Below are 14,801 nucleotides of genomic sequence, written 5' to 3' on the forward strand. Positions count from 1 at the left end.
AGTCCGTGAGCGCCCCTCGGAAGCACAGCTGACTTGATGAGCAGACGCATCTGCCCCCAGCAGCTTTGCCCACAGACCTTGCAGCTTTGCACTAATTCGTTAAAAGCCTAGTGTGGGTTTGCCACCCCCCATGAAGTCTCTTTTAAAAACTGGATGATTGAAAGTCGATTTTTCAGCCACAGAAGGAAAAAGATCCTGGGAATCCCAAGAAAGGTCCACAGTCTCATCTCCTCAATCCCCAAATCCCCAAACTTGGAAAACCAGAAATTTCTCTGTGAGGCTGGTACACGTGGATTTGGAGGCATCTAAAATGATGTGAGACCACTTCTAAATCTCTCGAGCTCACTTCGGAGGAGTATTTGTGCATTTTGCTGTAGAACTATTAATGCGTTTTGTTCCCGAGTGTTTCTCCAGGCCTTGCTGGGGCATGTGTGCCCTGTTTCTTTTCTAGAATCTGAAATATACTGCATTTCAAAACACCTCTGGCTTTGCAGGTTTCAGATAAGAGATCATGGGCCTGTAGTAGTGTTTTTCAAACTTTTTTATTGTGACCTTGGTAGGAAATGTATCTTACATTGTATCCCAGGACACACACACACACACACACCCAAACCAAAGGTTTTATGAAAGATTTCACTCCTTTACTAAATGCAGTGTGTTGTGATATTTTCTACTCCATTGGTTTTTTGTTGTCGTTGTTTGGGTTTTTTAGCTATAGGTCCTGACTCACTGAGTTGACAGCAAAGCCCTCAAACGTGTCATGCCCATAATTTGAGGGCGCTGTGGGCCCTGTACTGTGGACCATGGAGACTAGCACAAGGACATAAGCACCAGACTGGAAAGAGGGGGGGATTGGCTCCTGGCAGGGAGGCAGCACACCCCCACCCCCCACCCACTACCCATCCCCACGCCTGCTGCTGTCCCCTGCGGTTTAACCAGGACCATCACAGCCATGCCCGCAGTGTTGGTTGGCCATTGTCAGCAGTTCTTCTGGTGGTCTGGGCACCCTGTGGGTTAGCCGAGAAAATTACCTGGCTCTGTCGGCTTTGTGCTTGGACTTTTCAAAGGCAGCAATTTTATGGCTTTGGGAAATTGAGGTGTGCCTTATAAAGGGGGTGGTTTACATGGAGCCCCTGTTTGTTCAGACTTCACTTTCATATTAACAAGGACTTTTTGGTCAGCAGTGACTAAAAACCAGCCTATCTGAAAAGGAGAATTTATTGGTTCATGTTGTTGGCAAGTACAAATTTTAGCTTCAGGCATGGCTGGATCTAGGGACTCTAGCAATGTGGGTAGGGCTCTGTATCTTTCTCTGATTATCAGCTTTGTATCCCTCTGGGCACTGGCTTCCTCCTTAGACTGGAAAGCGGACGGGTCTACTCCAGCTCCAAGAACATATCCTCATGGTTTGTAATCCAAAGAAGAAAAAGACCTCTTGTTCCCAAAGCCCATAGAGCAAATCCTAAGGGAAATTCTGGCCTTGCTTAAACCCATCACAGTGGCCTGAAGGATGGCCAGTCCTCAGCTACTCACCTCTTGTGGCAAAGGTGGGGTCAGCCAAATCTGAAACAAATGGAAGAGGTCCTCCCATTACTAAAAGAAGGGAGAAAGAATTCTGAGTAGACCAAAAGAATTAATTTTCATTCCTTACTGATGTCTAAGTCCTGCAAGGCACTGATTCCAAGTCGAGGGGTTCACATGAGGGGATCGTGTACAGCGCCCCATGTGATGATCCGTTCTTGTCCATACTGATGTCTAAGTCCTGCAAGGCACTGATTCCAAGTCGAGGGGTTCACAGGGGATCGTGTACAGCGCCCCATGTGATGATCCGTCCTTGTCCATCGGAGATGTTCTCGGCAGAAGTAGGTTGGTCTAGCTAGACAGCCATTCAGATCTGCTCCTTGAAATTGCTCCTTTGTGTGGCACTTTTGCTTTTCCATTCTTCCTAATGTTTAGGACTATTTTAGGCAGTCTCTCTCTCTCTCTCTCTGTGTCTCTCTCTTTCATAGCTTAATCATACTGCACCCATTTTATCAGCTGTTTGGTCCTCTGGGTCTGGCCCCAGGCGCTGGGGAGGCAGGCGTGGAGGGTGGGAAAGGCATTCTCTCCCAGCCGTGTTGCTCCGGGACCCAGGAGCTGCCCTTTCACCTCAGTGCTCCCATCGGATTGCCCTGGAGGGCTCTGCGTCCTGAAGTCCGTCAGCCCTGCCCGGAACACGTCACGGTCTTTGCCCAGACCTTTCCATTTCCCCAGATGTCATGCTCTGTTCTTCTCCCCACTGGGCCTTTGGAGATCCCCCTTTGGTTTCCACTCCTGTCTTATTCCTAAGGCTGATACAAGTTTGTGTTCGCTGCCCGCTGGTCCTCTGCCTTCACCCTAGGCCTTGGTGACATTTGATCTCAGGCTTCTCAAGCCTGTTGTCTGTTTGCTTGTTTTCCCCGGGCCTTTCCCCACACTTTACTTTCATCAGAGTGATCTTGCATTTCACTTTCTGGACAGTTTGTTTTAATAAGCAAATCTTTACCGATGTCAAGTAGATTCAGATTAATCGAATAAACTCTAGGCTTGGGGCCAGAAGGACCTGTGGATTCTGAGCTCTGATATTTGCAGTGTGACCGTGCTTTGGCCCCCGATCTCTGCTCAGTGACGTGGGGATGGTGATGCCTGCCTCGCAGGATGAAGTGATACTGGGTCTGCCGACTGGCTGGCCCGCATTCCAGCATCGAAATGTGTGCGGGGTAGTCTCCTCTCCATTTGCCGGCAAAGGAGACGTCCCTCTTCAGTCTGGCTCACTGAAAAAATGGGATGTCTTGGCCACACATAACTGAGGGGTACGTGGGAAGGCAAGTTTGAGTCTGGTCTGAAATGTTGGCCTCAGAATCTCTAGGCCCTGTTTTCCTTCTCAGGCACACTGTTCCCAGCGGTGGCCACCGGGACCTGGGGCTGACGTTGTAGCAGATCTGGGAGCCTGAAGAAGGAGCCAGGCCCTGCTTAGGCAGAGTCCCAAGACTGATGTCCATTGGCTCATCTCTGGTCATGAGACCTCCCGAAGTCAGTCACTGGCTGGGGAATGAAATGCTTTGATTGGCTGGGTCCAAGGTCACGTGGCCGCCCATGGCGGCAGGCGGGGTTCTAGTCTCACCCAAACCACAGTTGGGTAAAAGGGTTTCCCAAAGCAACACTGGGTACGAATAAGGGCAGGTGGATGCTGGGTGAGAGGAGGAAAGCAACAGCTAGGCTCTGCCCACGCTCATGGTTCATCCCTGCCGCGGCGTTGTGCCCTTTGCCCAAGGGGACGTTGCCTGGGTTGGCTGTGGAGGCAGGCAGCTGGCAGCCTGTGGGGGGAGGAGGGGCAGGAGGACAGGCAGAGGGGCGGAAAGGAGGCGTAAGGACCCGATAGCGAGCTCTCACCATCACAGCCTGCCAATGACTCTTCTCCCTGTGTGTTTCTGGGGTCAAGTTTAATGTGTTGAGCCCTGGGCTGGGGAGCTATAGGAAGCTTTGAAAGCCTTCACTTGTTTATTTTCAGGATTGAGTGTTTCTAGGAAGTTCGTTCCCAGGGCTGGGGAGGGGGGTGCTTAATTCAAACTCCACCTCAGTAGCCCCTGCTGACCTTTTGCCGGGACGTGGTTTAATAGTCCTGCAAAATCAGGGAAGTTTCCAATCACCTTTTTGAAGCCGCCCTGCTAACATTATAATGTATGTGGTATGTGTCGGGGGCAGGGGGATATATTTATGGAGGCTTTCTGTATCCCTCTTACAGGAGGAATTCAGGTTTTATTTAGCAGCTAACATTTAACTTAGTGTATACGCTTGATGGGGTTATGCGTGGTCTTTACACAAATCCTATCAAGTAGGTACTGTTATTAACCCCATTTGACAAATGAGACAACTGAGGCCCAGAGAAGTTAATTAAGCTCCCCAAGGCCACACAGCCAGTATATGGTAAAGCCAAGAATAAACCAATATTTGGAGCTAAGACTTGGGCACTTTGAATCTGGAACCCAGGACAGGCAGGAAGAGCCTGAAGGACTCTCCTGCCTCTGGATCAGGAACCCAGGGGAGTGTGAGGTTAGGGGTGAGACACTCCATTTTTCAGGAGGCCCCAAGGGCCCAGGTGGACAAAGAAGCTTGGGGAGCTAGGAGGCCTTCGTTCTTCAGCCAAACGTCCTTGGAGCTTGTGGCAGGATTTCTTGACTGTGTGGGCTGGTGGGCCCTGAGTCAGCCTGGGGGGCAGCCTCCTGCCAGCTGAGTCCAAGGTCAGGCTGGTGGTGGTTTTAGGTTGCTGGGGCTGACTTTAGCTCCTGGGAGGCAAAGGCCCGAACAGGACGCAGCCCTCCTCCAACACAATAGTCCAAGGGTGTTTGGTTACTTTTGCCAAATGCCGGAAAGAAACAGGAAATCGGGATGAGGGTGATTTTTTTTCTTTCTTCCGATGCATGTTTCGTTTGTGTCCTTTTTCTCTACTACAAGTAGCAAGTGAAGCGAAAGCATGGCGGCCGTGGCCACAGCGTCTCCTGTCTGTGTAAGAACTCGCTCTTCGGCTTTGAGGACTAGGGGAGGGTCCCAAGCATGAAAACTGCCCATAACCGCTCCACTGACAGATGACCACTGTTACTTCCAGCGTCTTTTTCTGTCAGACAGTACTGCCCAGACTTCCAGCGTGAACTCGAGTGACCCCTGACAGCCTCTTGTTCAGAGACTGCGATGGCTTGTGCCAGCTGTGGGACCTGCCACGCAGAGAGCCACCCAGCTGAACCTTTGTGCCCCACCCACACAACCGGCCTCCGCCAAGTCTGAATGAAGCCACTCTTCTGGCAGACTGTGTTTAAGGAATGTCCTAACTGGGCTGGGGAACAAAGGCCTCCCAGGCCCCAAAGCTGCTTTGTCTGGCCTGGCCCCTGGTAGCTGCTAGAACCTGGCATGTCTTGCCCCTGCCCTCCTGTGCCTCCTGACCTGCAGGAGGGCCCTGGGGCTCAGGCTCCGACCCCTGGGCTTCCTGGCCTCAAGGGGAACAGCCGTCTCCATGTCCTTCTTACCTGCACCCCTGAGAAAGTTTTCCCAGCACAGGGCCCCCTGGGAGTGAGATGCCTTACGTGCTCCCAGCCCATCATCACCTGCCAGGGGCTGCCTCTGGGTGGTCATTCCAGAGACGTCATCTGGTCCAGGTGGGGGACCGCAGTTATGGCCAGGGACCGATGAGCTCTTGGCCCAGACCCTTTTATTTTATTTTATTTTTTGAAGATATATTTGAGAGTATGCATGCAAGCAGCTCCTCTCGGGTCTCGATCTCACGACCTGAGATCATGACCAGAGCCAACACCGAGAGTCGGTTGCCTAACTGACTGAGCCACCCAGGCCCCTCACCCAGACCCTTTCATAGGAGACAACTCAGGAGGAGCTTTCCCTAGGCGGCGAGGGTGTGGGTCTGGAAGCCTTATGCTCAGCAGATGTTTTCCAGGCCCTGACTTCGAATAAAGCACTGGTTAGGCACAGTGGGAAAACCAGATCAGGCAACCCCTACCCACATAGGGCTTTCATTTTCATTGGAGACCCAGGACTCGCATTCAGGGGACGAACAGCAAACGATGAAGATGGGAGAATGGCCAGTGGGCCATGTGCCTCTGGGCAGGTTGAGGTAGAGTGGAGGTGGCCTTCGGCAGGCCACGGGCCTCTCTGACTCGCTGGGCCCAGTTTGAGGTCTTCGGCTGTTACTGTGTGAATTTCCGCAGGGCCCTCACGGAGCCGCTCTCTTCCAGCTGGCTCCGTAGCTGGGAGTGGGACTGTGCTCTTGGGGAGGTTGGTTCCATTCCCGAGGTCACCAGTGAGCAAGCAAGTCGAGTTGTGTTTCCAGTAGTACGAGCTGCAGCAAAGCGTCCGTCCCCTCTCTTCAGCCCACGCCACTCCTCTGGGAATGCAGAGGGCGGCCCCTTCGTGGAGGAAGTGTTCTAAGTGATGATACCCCAAGATAGGTGAGAAAAAGCAGATCTTGCAAAGATGACAAGCTGACCTTGAAGGGCAGGCCCTGCAATGCTGGCAAATGAAGCAAAACTCTCCTTGTCCTTTCTTGAAGATGGAGATAAAGGAAAAAACCTCCTGGAGTATTTCTTATACTGGAGAAAGTTATGGACGTTTCTGGCTCAGACTCGTGGGCTCCGAGGAGGCAGGAGCGGTGACGCCTGTCAGAGGGGCAGCCTGTGCGTCTTTTGGGTGCCGCTTGTCCGAGTAAGAGCTTCCACCTGTTTAAGCAGGACGAAGAACTGATTCAGCGATGTGTAAACATACAGACATGTTGGTCCTTGCCTTCCACGTCCTTACTGTCCAGAAGGGAAAAGACTTTTGGGGCAAAAAGGGATTTTCAAATGTATCTGACTATATAACAGGCATCACCCTAGAAAGTTCTACGTGTAAAATCAGAAGTGAGTCCTGTAAAGAAGGACTGTGGAGGTTTGCTTTTAAGGAATCTTATCAATGTATCAAGTGGGGCGCCTGGGTGGCTCAGTTGGTCAAGCGTCCGGCTCTTTGGTTTCGGCTCAGGTCATGATCTCAGGGTCGTGAGGCGGAGCCAGCATCAGGCTCCATGCTCAGTGCAGAGTCTGCTTGAGATTTCTCTCTCTCTCCCCCTGCCCCCCCTCGCACTCGTGTGCAATTGCTCGTGCTCTCTCTCTCTTAATAAATAAATCTTTTTAAAAAATGTGTAAAGTGAAAAGACTTTTTATGAAGCAATAATTATACCTTATTTATCTCCGTGGTTCATAATCTTGGCTGCACATTAGACTCTCCTGGGAAGCTTGAAAAGCTCCTGGGGCCCCGGCCACACCCAGAGCAATTCCAGCAGGATCTCTGGGGGTGGACGCAGGCATTAGGATTTTTTTTTTTTTTTTTTTTTTTTTTTTTTTAGCTTCCCAGGTGCTTCTATTGTGCAGCCATTGCGAAGAATCGCTGCTTTTCCATTTGTAGCCGTGCCCGAGTGGGCGTAAAGCGTATTAAGTGTACTAACTGCGGGCGTGCCCTTCCGAGGCAGCTTCCAGCAGCATGACACACTGGGTCAGGACACAGCACCCTGCTGTGTCTGCAGAAGCACCCAGCAGAGGGGGTACGGGCACCCGTGGAGACATTTGGGCTTCCTACATCCGTATGATGGAATAGCACACAGCAATCAAAAGGGCAACCTTCTCAGACGTGCAACAACATAGGTAAATCTCCAGTGCTTTATGTTACGGAAAAGGACTCAGACCCCAAAGGTTGCCAGGGAGGAGAAGGAACAAAGTATTGACAGAAGCCACAGGGTGAATGAACCTTGAAATTGTTATGCACCGTGCAAGACGCCATTCCACAGAAGGCCGTATATTCCTTGACGCCATCTATGTGGAATGTCTAGAATTGGCAAATCCATAAGGACAGCATGGTCAGCGTCCTTACCGCCACTGATTCGTGCACTTCAAAGTCATTCGAGAGGTCAAGTTTATGTTCTGCGTCTGTTGCCACCATAAAAACACAAAGAAGAAAAGCCACCTGTTAATATGCTAGGCACTTAGCAGGTGCTTGGCAAAGGCTGGCTTGGCACGTGGCACTTCGGTCTGATGTGTTCCTTCTTAGGTGGAATGAAGGGGCGGCTTTTCCAGAGGCTTGTTCTCGAGAACTTGAGGACGCATCTGTGATCAGGAGGAAGGGACTCAGCATTTTCTGCCCTCGGTTGCAACGACGTGGTGCTGTTGCTCGTCCGTCACAGAAACTTCTCCCACGTTCTTCACTGTGGTTGGTCCCCAGCAGTTGCGTTTGCACAGACAATATGCCCAGTGGCTCCGTCTTGGGAACTGTCGGGGCAGGGAGCGGGGATGCGCGTCTTTATGCTTAAGGAAAAGGTCTGTTTAGTTTTATGTTTGGAAGGAAAATCATGCTCCATCACGGGTCTTCAGCAAATGCAGCTGAGTAAATAAAAATGTGCACGTAAAACAGCAGGGGAACCGTGAAGAACCGCTTTTTCGGCATGTTGGGAAGACATTTATGGTTGGGAACCCAGTGACCAAAAAGCAAGACTGCCTCAAGATGAGAAAAACCGGGGGAGGAGGTCATCTGGAGGAAGCGCTCGGCCATGGCCGAGGGCAATGAATCGAGCAGTTGAACCGCCCTGCTCTGCGTGGGCCTTGGAAGCCCCAAACAAGAATCTTATTGATGATTTGTCAGACCCCGAGCAGACAACTCTGAACTTTAACAGAGCCAGGATGGAAAGCCTGCACAAGGGCCTACAGTTTCCAGAATGAACAACACACTTATTTTTCCCTCCCTCCGCTGGAGGATGAGAGAGAGACCAAAATGAGAAGTTGGGGAGGGGGGGTAGAAATGGGACGGGTGCCTTCCAGAGCCTCAATGAAATGGCCACATTCCTCTGAGCTCTGAGGGCTGAAAAATGTCACCAGGGTTGGCACAAATGAGGGCCCTGCTTTTGTTGATTGTTATTTCCAAGACCCTGGAGCTGGGCCTGAAAGGCTATGACCACAGGAGAATCCCTGGGCTCTGTTGTGCTTAGCACCTTGTCAGAGCCCCAGACGTTTCTGCAAAGTCTGACCCTCGACCGGGGAAGTGGTCCTGCCCAGCTCACACGGAGACGCCTGTGAACACCTGGCTTTGGTGGGGAGGAACCTCAGGAGGCAGAAGCTGATTGCTGCTGGTCATGGCCGCTCTGCTTGCAGATCTTGAGAGGGACGGAGAGGACACCCCGGGCTTTGTGACCCTGGTTCCTGGTCCTGTGTTTCTTCAGCGCTGGTGCTTACCCTTCACCTAGCACAGCTGTTTTAGAGGAAAAGTTGGGGGGGGGTGTCTCTGCTTTCTTGGTGCTCCCCCACCCACCACCACCACCTGTCTGCCTGGCCCATCGGTTCCCACAGGACCGCAGGCCTGCGTCTGATGGCATTCTGCCGCTCTCCGTCACCCGGGGCACCTTAAGTCCCTGCATCCCATGGGATTATCCCCAAGTCCCCTTGCGTCTGCATGCTACTCATCCAAAGCCCCCACTGTCCCTCTGCCAAGCGTGAGGGAACAGGAGGCAGAGGTCATGATCCATATTAACCTTCCTGACTTCTTGGCAATGGCTCCAGCCGAGGGATGACAGACAGCAAGTACTTGGGACTTGGAAGGACTTGGATTTGAGCCCCAGGGCCACTACTAATGCGGATATGGGCCTCAAGAGCTCGTTCCCATGCCATGCATTTGCAAGGGTGTTTGGGAGAGTTGGGGGTGGCGGGGTGCAGCGTCCTGCATGGCCCCCGGATGCCATGATTAGTTCATATCCTCATCATTCTCATCTGTGCTAATAACGGTCCCCTGCCTGCCCTTGCCTCCCCTCCTGGTTCCCTGGCCCCCTTCCGTTGTCCTCCCTACTGTTTGCAGAGTTATTCGACCTCTAGCCTGTTGGAAGAACTGTGTGCATGGCCCTCCTTTGCCTCGAGGTCCTGCGGAATGAGGCCCGGACTCCTTAGCAAAGCAAGTCAAGCCTTTATGGTCGGCCTGCCTGATCTAACGTCACGGTTCTGGCCTCGGAGCCCGCCGTCCCCCCGCCCCCCATGCCCCGTGTGCCCGGATGCACAGAGAGACCTGTGGTTTCTCAAATACCCCGTGTGTTTTAGCGCTTGAGTTGTCTGAACATCTCCTCCCCTTTTCCTAAAATGCCTCTGCCTCTTCCCAGCGAACTCCTGTTGGTCCTCCGTGGCCGGCTGATGAATCCGTCTTGCAGCTAACCCCCGAGTTCGTCTCGTGGCGCCTTCCTGATCCCCGGACACATTCCTGAATCACTTCTCTGCTCACCCCACATATTCACTGGGCCCCCCTCCCCAGACACGGAGCTCCTGGAAAGGCCGGGGGACCCCCCTCTGGGTCAACTTTGTCTCCGTAGAAACAGGCACGACGCTCTTTACCCTTTGGCCCAGGACATATTTGCTTGCTTGAAAATAAACTAAAGCTGTTTTCCAGGAATCGGGCAGCTTTGGGGGAATAGCTGAGGATGTGAAACTGAAGAGACACTGGAGTTTTCATGCTTTTTTCTTTTTTGTAAGCGGAAGTAGCAGCCATAACAGCCTGGAAGGGTTCAGAAGGTCAGGAAAAGCGCAGCTTGAGATCCTAACTGCTTTGCGAGGCCCGTTCACTTTTCCACATCCCCTGTAGCCAAGTTCAAGGCTCGGTGTCATTTCCTCAGATTTATCCTTTGTTTTCCCTGCTTTGACTTCTTTAAACTCACTGCTTTTTAGCCTGTCAAGTTCCTGCAGCCAACAGGAAAGTCATGAATAGCTGTTCAAAAAAATAGTCAAAACCAAACAAAAACAACCTGAGGCCTTACCCTACTGCACCTCTTCCCAGAAGCCCTCCAAGCGTAGCGCTCATGTCCGCTCTCCCCTCACACTTCCTGGTGTGAATTGTGGTGGTGTGCCTTGGTCCGTCAGTCTCTTCCCTTGGGCTGCTCTTGTTCTGCTTCTGAGCTTGCACAAGGCAAGAACCATGCTTGTCCTGATCTCTATTTTAATTTCCTGGTTGGTTGAAGCAAAGGGCCCAGCTAAGTGCTGGGCACATCCTCGGGTCCCACCATCTTGGCTGGTGAGCTCTGGGAGCTCTTGCTGGTGCCCTTTCAAATCCCGCTCCATTAAGAATCTGATCAGTTTTAAGTAGACCAGGCAAAGGCCATTGGCCTCTTGGAAACCCACTCTTCCCAATACTTCCCAGGAACAGGGCAAGAGACTCTACTGTTGGCCCAGGGCCCAGGCAGAACTACCCAAACATGCTTCTTCCTTGCCTTACCTTGGCTCTCACTTACCATCTATCCACTTCTTCACTGGCAGAGACGAGGGCCACCTTCCCACCCGCCTCCCGGCGTGGGAGCCAAGCCACCATTGACCGCGTGCAGCCTCTGGGCTGTTGCCTGTATTTTAGCTTCACTTGGCTTTTGACGAGCCGTAGTGGAGAGGACCCGCAGACCTCCGTGGAGCTTGCTTCATTCTTCATCCTTCACCAGGACCCTGAGAGGGAGGGTGGAGATTTCTCTGATGCTTCTCCAGCTTTGGCAAACTGGAGTTTCCTTTGGGAGTGCCGCTGCCCGGAGGAGCGTGCTGTGTCGAAGCCGGGTGGTACACACCCGTGTGGGCAGGCTGAGTGACCCCTGTATTTGATCGGATGGTCACATGAGCTGGCGCTGCCCGCCTCTGAAGTCCTCACCCCCCCACCCCCTTCTTCTCCTCCAGCTCTCCCACAAGCCATGGCAATATTCATTCCAGGGAGTTTGGTTTTGTAGGAATGGGGTTCAAAGGCTACCACCCCACTGAGGTCCAAGGAGGTATTTGAACAGAAAGAGGCCACTGGGCTCTCCCTTAGAACCAGGAGAGCATGAGGGCTTCTTTTTCTAATGAAGGGGGTGGGGGAATAATCTAGGGATCTTGTTCAATTCTGGGGATCTAGGCTCTCGGGGGATGTTGGAAGAATGTCCTACGTGGATGGAGGCATCCAGTGAGGTGTTGCCAGTGGCTCAGTCTCAAGAGTCACACAGCAGACGAGCTCTCTGCCGTGGGCCCTGTGGCACTTCAGGGCCCTCTGTGGGCCATCAGGTCCGTGTCTACAAAATGGGCGTAACCATGCTTAGCTCCTTAACTTGTAAGCTAGGAGGTGCCTAATGAAGCCATTCATTCATTCATTCATTCCATAAACATCCGTTCAACGCAGCAGTATAGGTGCCAAAGATACAGGAGAGGAGCGGGCCTCTCACTGAGCGAATCGATTTTGTCATTTATAACTTTGTGAAATGGGCAGGGCCTGCATGGTCGTCCCCACTTTCCAGGTGAGGACACGAGCTTGGAGAGGTTGTGTGACTGCTCAGCGTTCCCCCAGCAGATGGTACAGGACGAGTCAGGACTTCTCGGTTGCTGTCTTTGGGAGCAGGGCCCTCAGGTGTGGGCTCTGGCGCTGCATCTAGACCCCGGTTCTCCGTGTTGGCTGTACCCCGGAGTCATCTGAGGCGGTTAAGAACTGCTGATTCCTGGGGCACCTGGGTGGCTCAGTTGGTTAAGCATCCGACTCTTAGTTTTGGCTCAGGTCCTGATCTCAGGGTGGTGAGATTGAGGCCCACATCGGGCTCCATGCTCTGCGTGGAGTCTACTTGCGATTCTCTCTCCCTCTGCCCCTATTCTGTCTGTCTGTCTCCCTCAAATGAATAAACCTTAAAAAAAGAAAAAAAAAAAAGCCTACTGACTCCTGGGTCGTACTCCCAGAGATTCTGATGTCATCAGTCTAGGGTGTGGCTTAGGTATCAGGACTTTTTAAAGCTCTCCCGGTGACCCGTGCAGCTGGGGTTGGAAAGCACAGCGCAGAACCTTGAGGAGCTGGCTGCCACTACTGAGCATGTTCTGGGGAGCCAGTTGGGCAGCAGAGCCAAGAGGACGACCCCATCAGCAAACGCAGCACCCTGTTCTTAACAGAGATCAGATCACCAACAGCAGCAGCAACAACAGTGGGGAGTGCCCTGCGCCTACACTGCTGTCCTCTGCGCCAGCATCTCTGCAGCGTGCTTCCAGTGAGAAACTGACAAGCACGTCTTCAATGGTGGAGCCGATTTGACACCTTGAATCCGTGGGACCAGAGCCCTTAGCCAGCTTGGGAGTGATGCTGGACTCAGTTTCAGTTGAGGTGGCTTATTTCCTGAAGAAACTCAGGAAGGTTTTGCTTTTCTCTTTGCCCAGGTGTGGCTTTTGGGGCGGTCACCCAGATTTCTGCAGGGGCAGCATAATCCCTGTTTCATCTTGGAGTGACTCTGTTGCCCTGTCTTTGGGGAAAGGATGAACGATTGGGTCAACCACAGCATTTCTTTTGATGGTTATAGGTTTGATCTGTGTTCAAGGTCCCTAAACCCCAAGCTGTCCCGATTGACTTTTTATCAAGGAAGTAATCCTGTTTCTAGACTCTCATGGCTTGATGGGCTTGACTGGGCTGGCTTGGCCACTGTCACTCTAGCAACTGGTAGACCTGCAACTTCAGCCAGGGTCATCCATCTCAAAACCAAGGGCCTGTTTTCCTCTCCCCGGGACCCTAGCTCTGAGAATCCCGCCTTTTGGCCGCCCGCCCCCCACCCCACCCCAGGTGCTTCCAGGCCTTATCCAAGCCCCCCCTCCCCCGGACCGCAGGGCCCATGGTGAGGTGATGCAGGATCTGGAGGTGTATCCGAGCTGGGCCTTTGGAGTGAAGGCAGCGACTATAAAGTGTTCTTCTCTCTTCCGCCCCCAGCCCTGGAGCAGCTGTTGACAGAGCTGGATGACTTCCTCAAACTTCTCGACCAGGAGAGCCTGAGCAGTACTGCCGTGGTGAAGAAGAGCGGCCTGGCTGAGCTCCTCCAGCTTTACACCAAAAGCAGCAGTAAGTGAGGTCCCCTTGGAAACAGAGAGTCACACTTGGGCTGCCGCAACAAAGTCCCACCGACTGCGTGGCTTAAGCGATAGAAATTTGTTTTCTCAGAGTTCTGGAGGCCAGAAATCTGAGATCAAGGCTCTGGGCAGGGTGGGTTCCTTCAGAGGCCTCGCTCTCTGGCTGTAGATGGCTGCCGTCTGTCTGGGTCTTCACACCATCTTCCCTCTGTGTCTGTGTCCAGATCTCCTCTTCGTGCAAGAATACCGGTCACGTTGGATTGGGACCCACCCTGGTGGCCTCATTTAATGCTAATTACCTCTTTAATGACCCCTTCTCCTACCAGAGTCACAGTCTGAGCTCTTCAGGGCGAGGACTTCCTATGTGAATTCGGGCGGTGGGGGAGGGGAACGCAATTCAACCCATCGCCATAGTGCAGGGGTGACGTGAGCTGGATGCGAGCCCCAGGAATCTCTGAACGCTCAACACGGCAGCCCCGAGCGCGGTTTTAAACAAAGTGTTCTCAAAGCACTTTTCCTTACTTGTTCAAAGCAGAGAAGGGCTAATACACTGTTCGTCTACTAGCCGATGCTTCAGTGAGCATTTCCTACCTTCCAGGTGTTACCTCGTTTCCTCTTCAAGTCGCCCCCTGAGGTTGGTGCTGCTGTTACAGGGGACGATGTTACAGATGAGCCTGGAGAGTTGAAGTCACTTGCCCCGTGTCCTGTGGCCCAAAGGAAAACATAGTTTGAAAGCTGTAGATCATAGAACTCTGAGCACATGGTTTTTTTTAATCCTTTTTATGAAGGCAGATTTTATATACACTCAAGTACGTAGATCTTAAGTATTCATTTCAGTGAGTTTTGACAGTTGTATACACCTGTGTACCTCCCACCCACAACAAGACGGAGAACATTTTTATCATTCCGGAAAGTTCTTTCTTGCCCCTTCCCAGCAAATTCCTCCCCACCCCCACCCTCACCCCAAGGTAACCGTTGTTCTGATTTCTTCCACCACGCGTGTGTGGTGTTCACGGGTTTGGGCTATTACGAATAATAAGGCTGCTCTGAACTTTCTTGCACAAGTCTTCCTGCGGGCATATGGTTTCATTTCCAGCACACTCAGATTTTCTTTTTTTTAAAAAAGCCTTCTTGTGAAGTCCTGACAGTTTAGTTGAGTCTATTTTTGTGTCCGATGTTTGAGAATTGGAAGTGATATTTTGGGACAGTGAGGGACCAGAAGAGGGCATCTAATCCATCTGCCTGGTGGCGGGAGCAGCCGAAATGCACGCCCAAGGAGGGAAGTGGGCCCTCTGCCACCATCACCGTCGGGAAATTCTCCCTCACGTCCCACCTGGATCCCCCAGGCTATGTTTCAGGGTCGCTTCTCCTTTTCTTTGTTCCCTGTGGAACTAGTTTTTATTCTCT

General features: G+C 52.3%; 1 protein-coding gene across 5 annotated transcripts in view; it reads left to right on the forward strand.

Annotated features, from left to right (window-relative positions):
* The window catches only part of AFAP1L2 (actin filament associated protein 1 like 2), a 94,497-nt gene that overhangs the window by 43,061 nt on the left and 36,635 nt on the right, over positions 1-14,801 (forward strand). For all 5 annotated transcript variants that reach the window (XM_040624529.1, XM_040624531.1, XM_040624530.1 and 2 more), the window contains exon 2: positions 13,258-13,386. In XM_040624529.1, the coding sequence (XP_040480463.1) occupies positions 13,258-13,386 (129 nt within the window). The remainder of the gene's footprint in view (positions 1-13,257; positions 13,387-14,801) is intronic.

This window comes from Ursus maritimus, unplaced genomic scaffold, assembly GCF_017311325.1.
Source record: "Ursus maritimus isolate PB19 unplaced genomic scaffold, ASM1731132v1 scaffold_7, whole genome shotgun sequence".
Taxonomy (NCBI): Eukaryota; Metazoa; Chordata; class Mammalia; order Carnivora; family Ursidae; genus Ursus; species Ursus maritimus.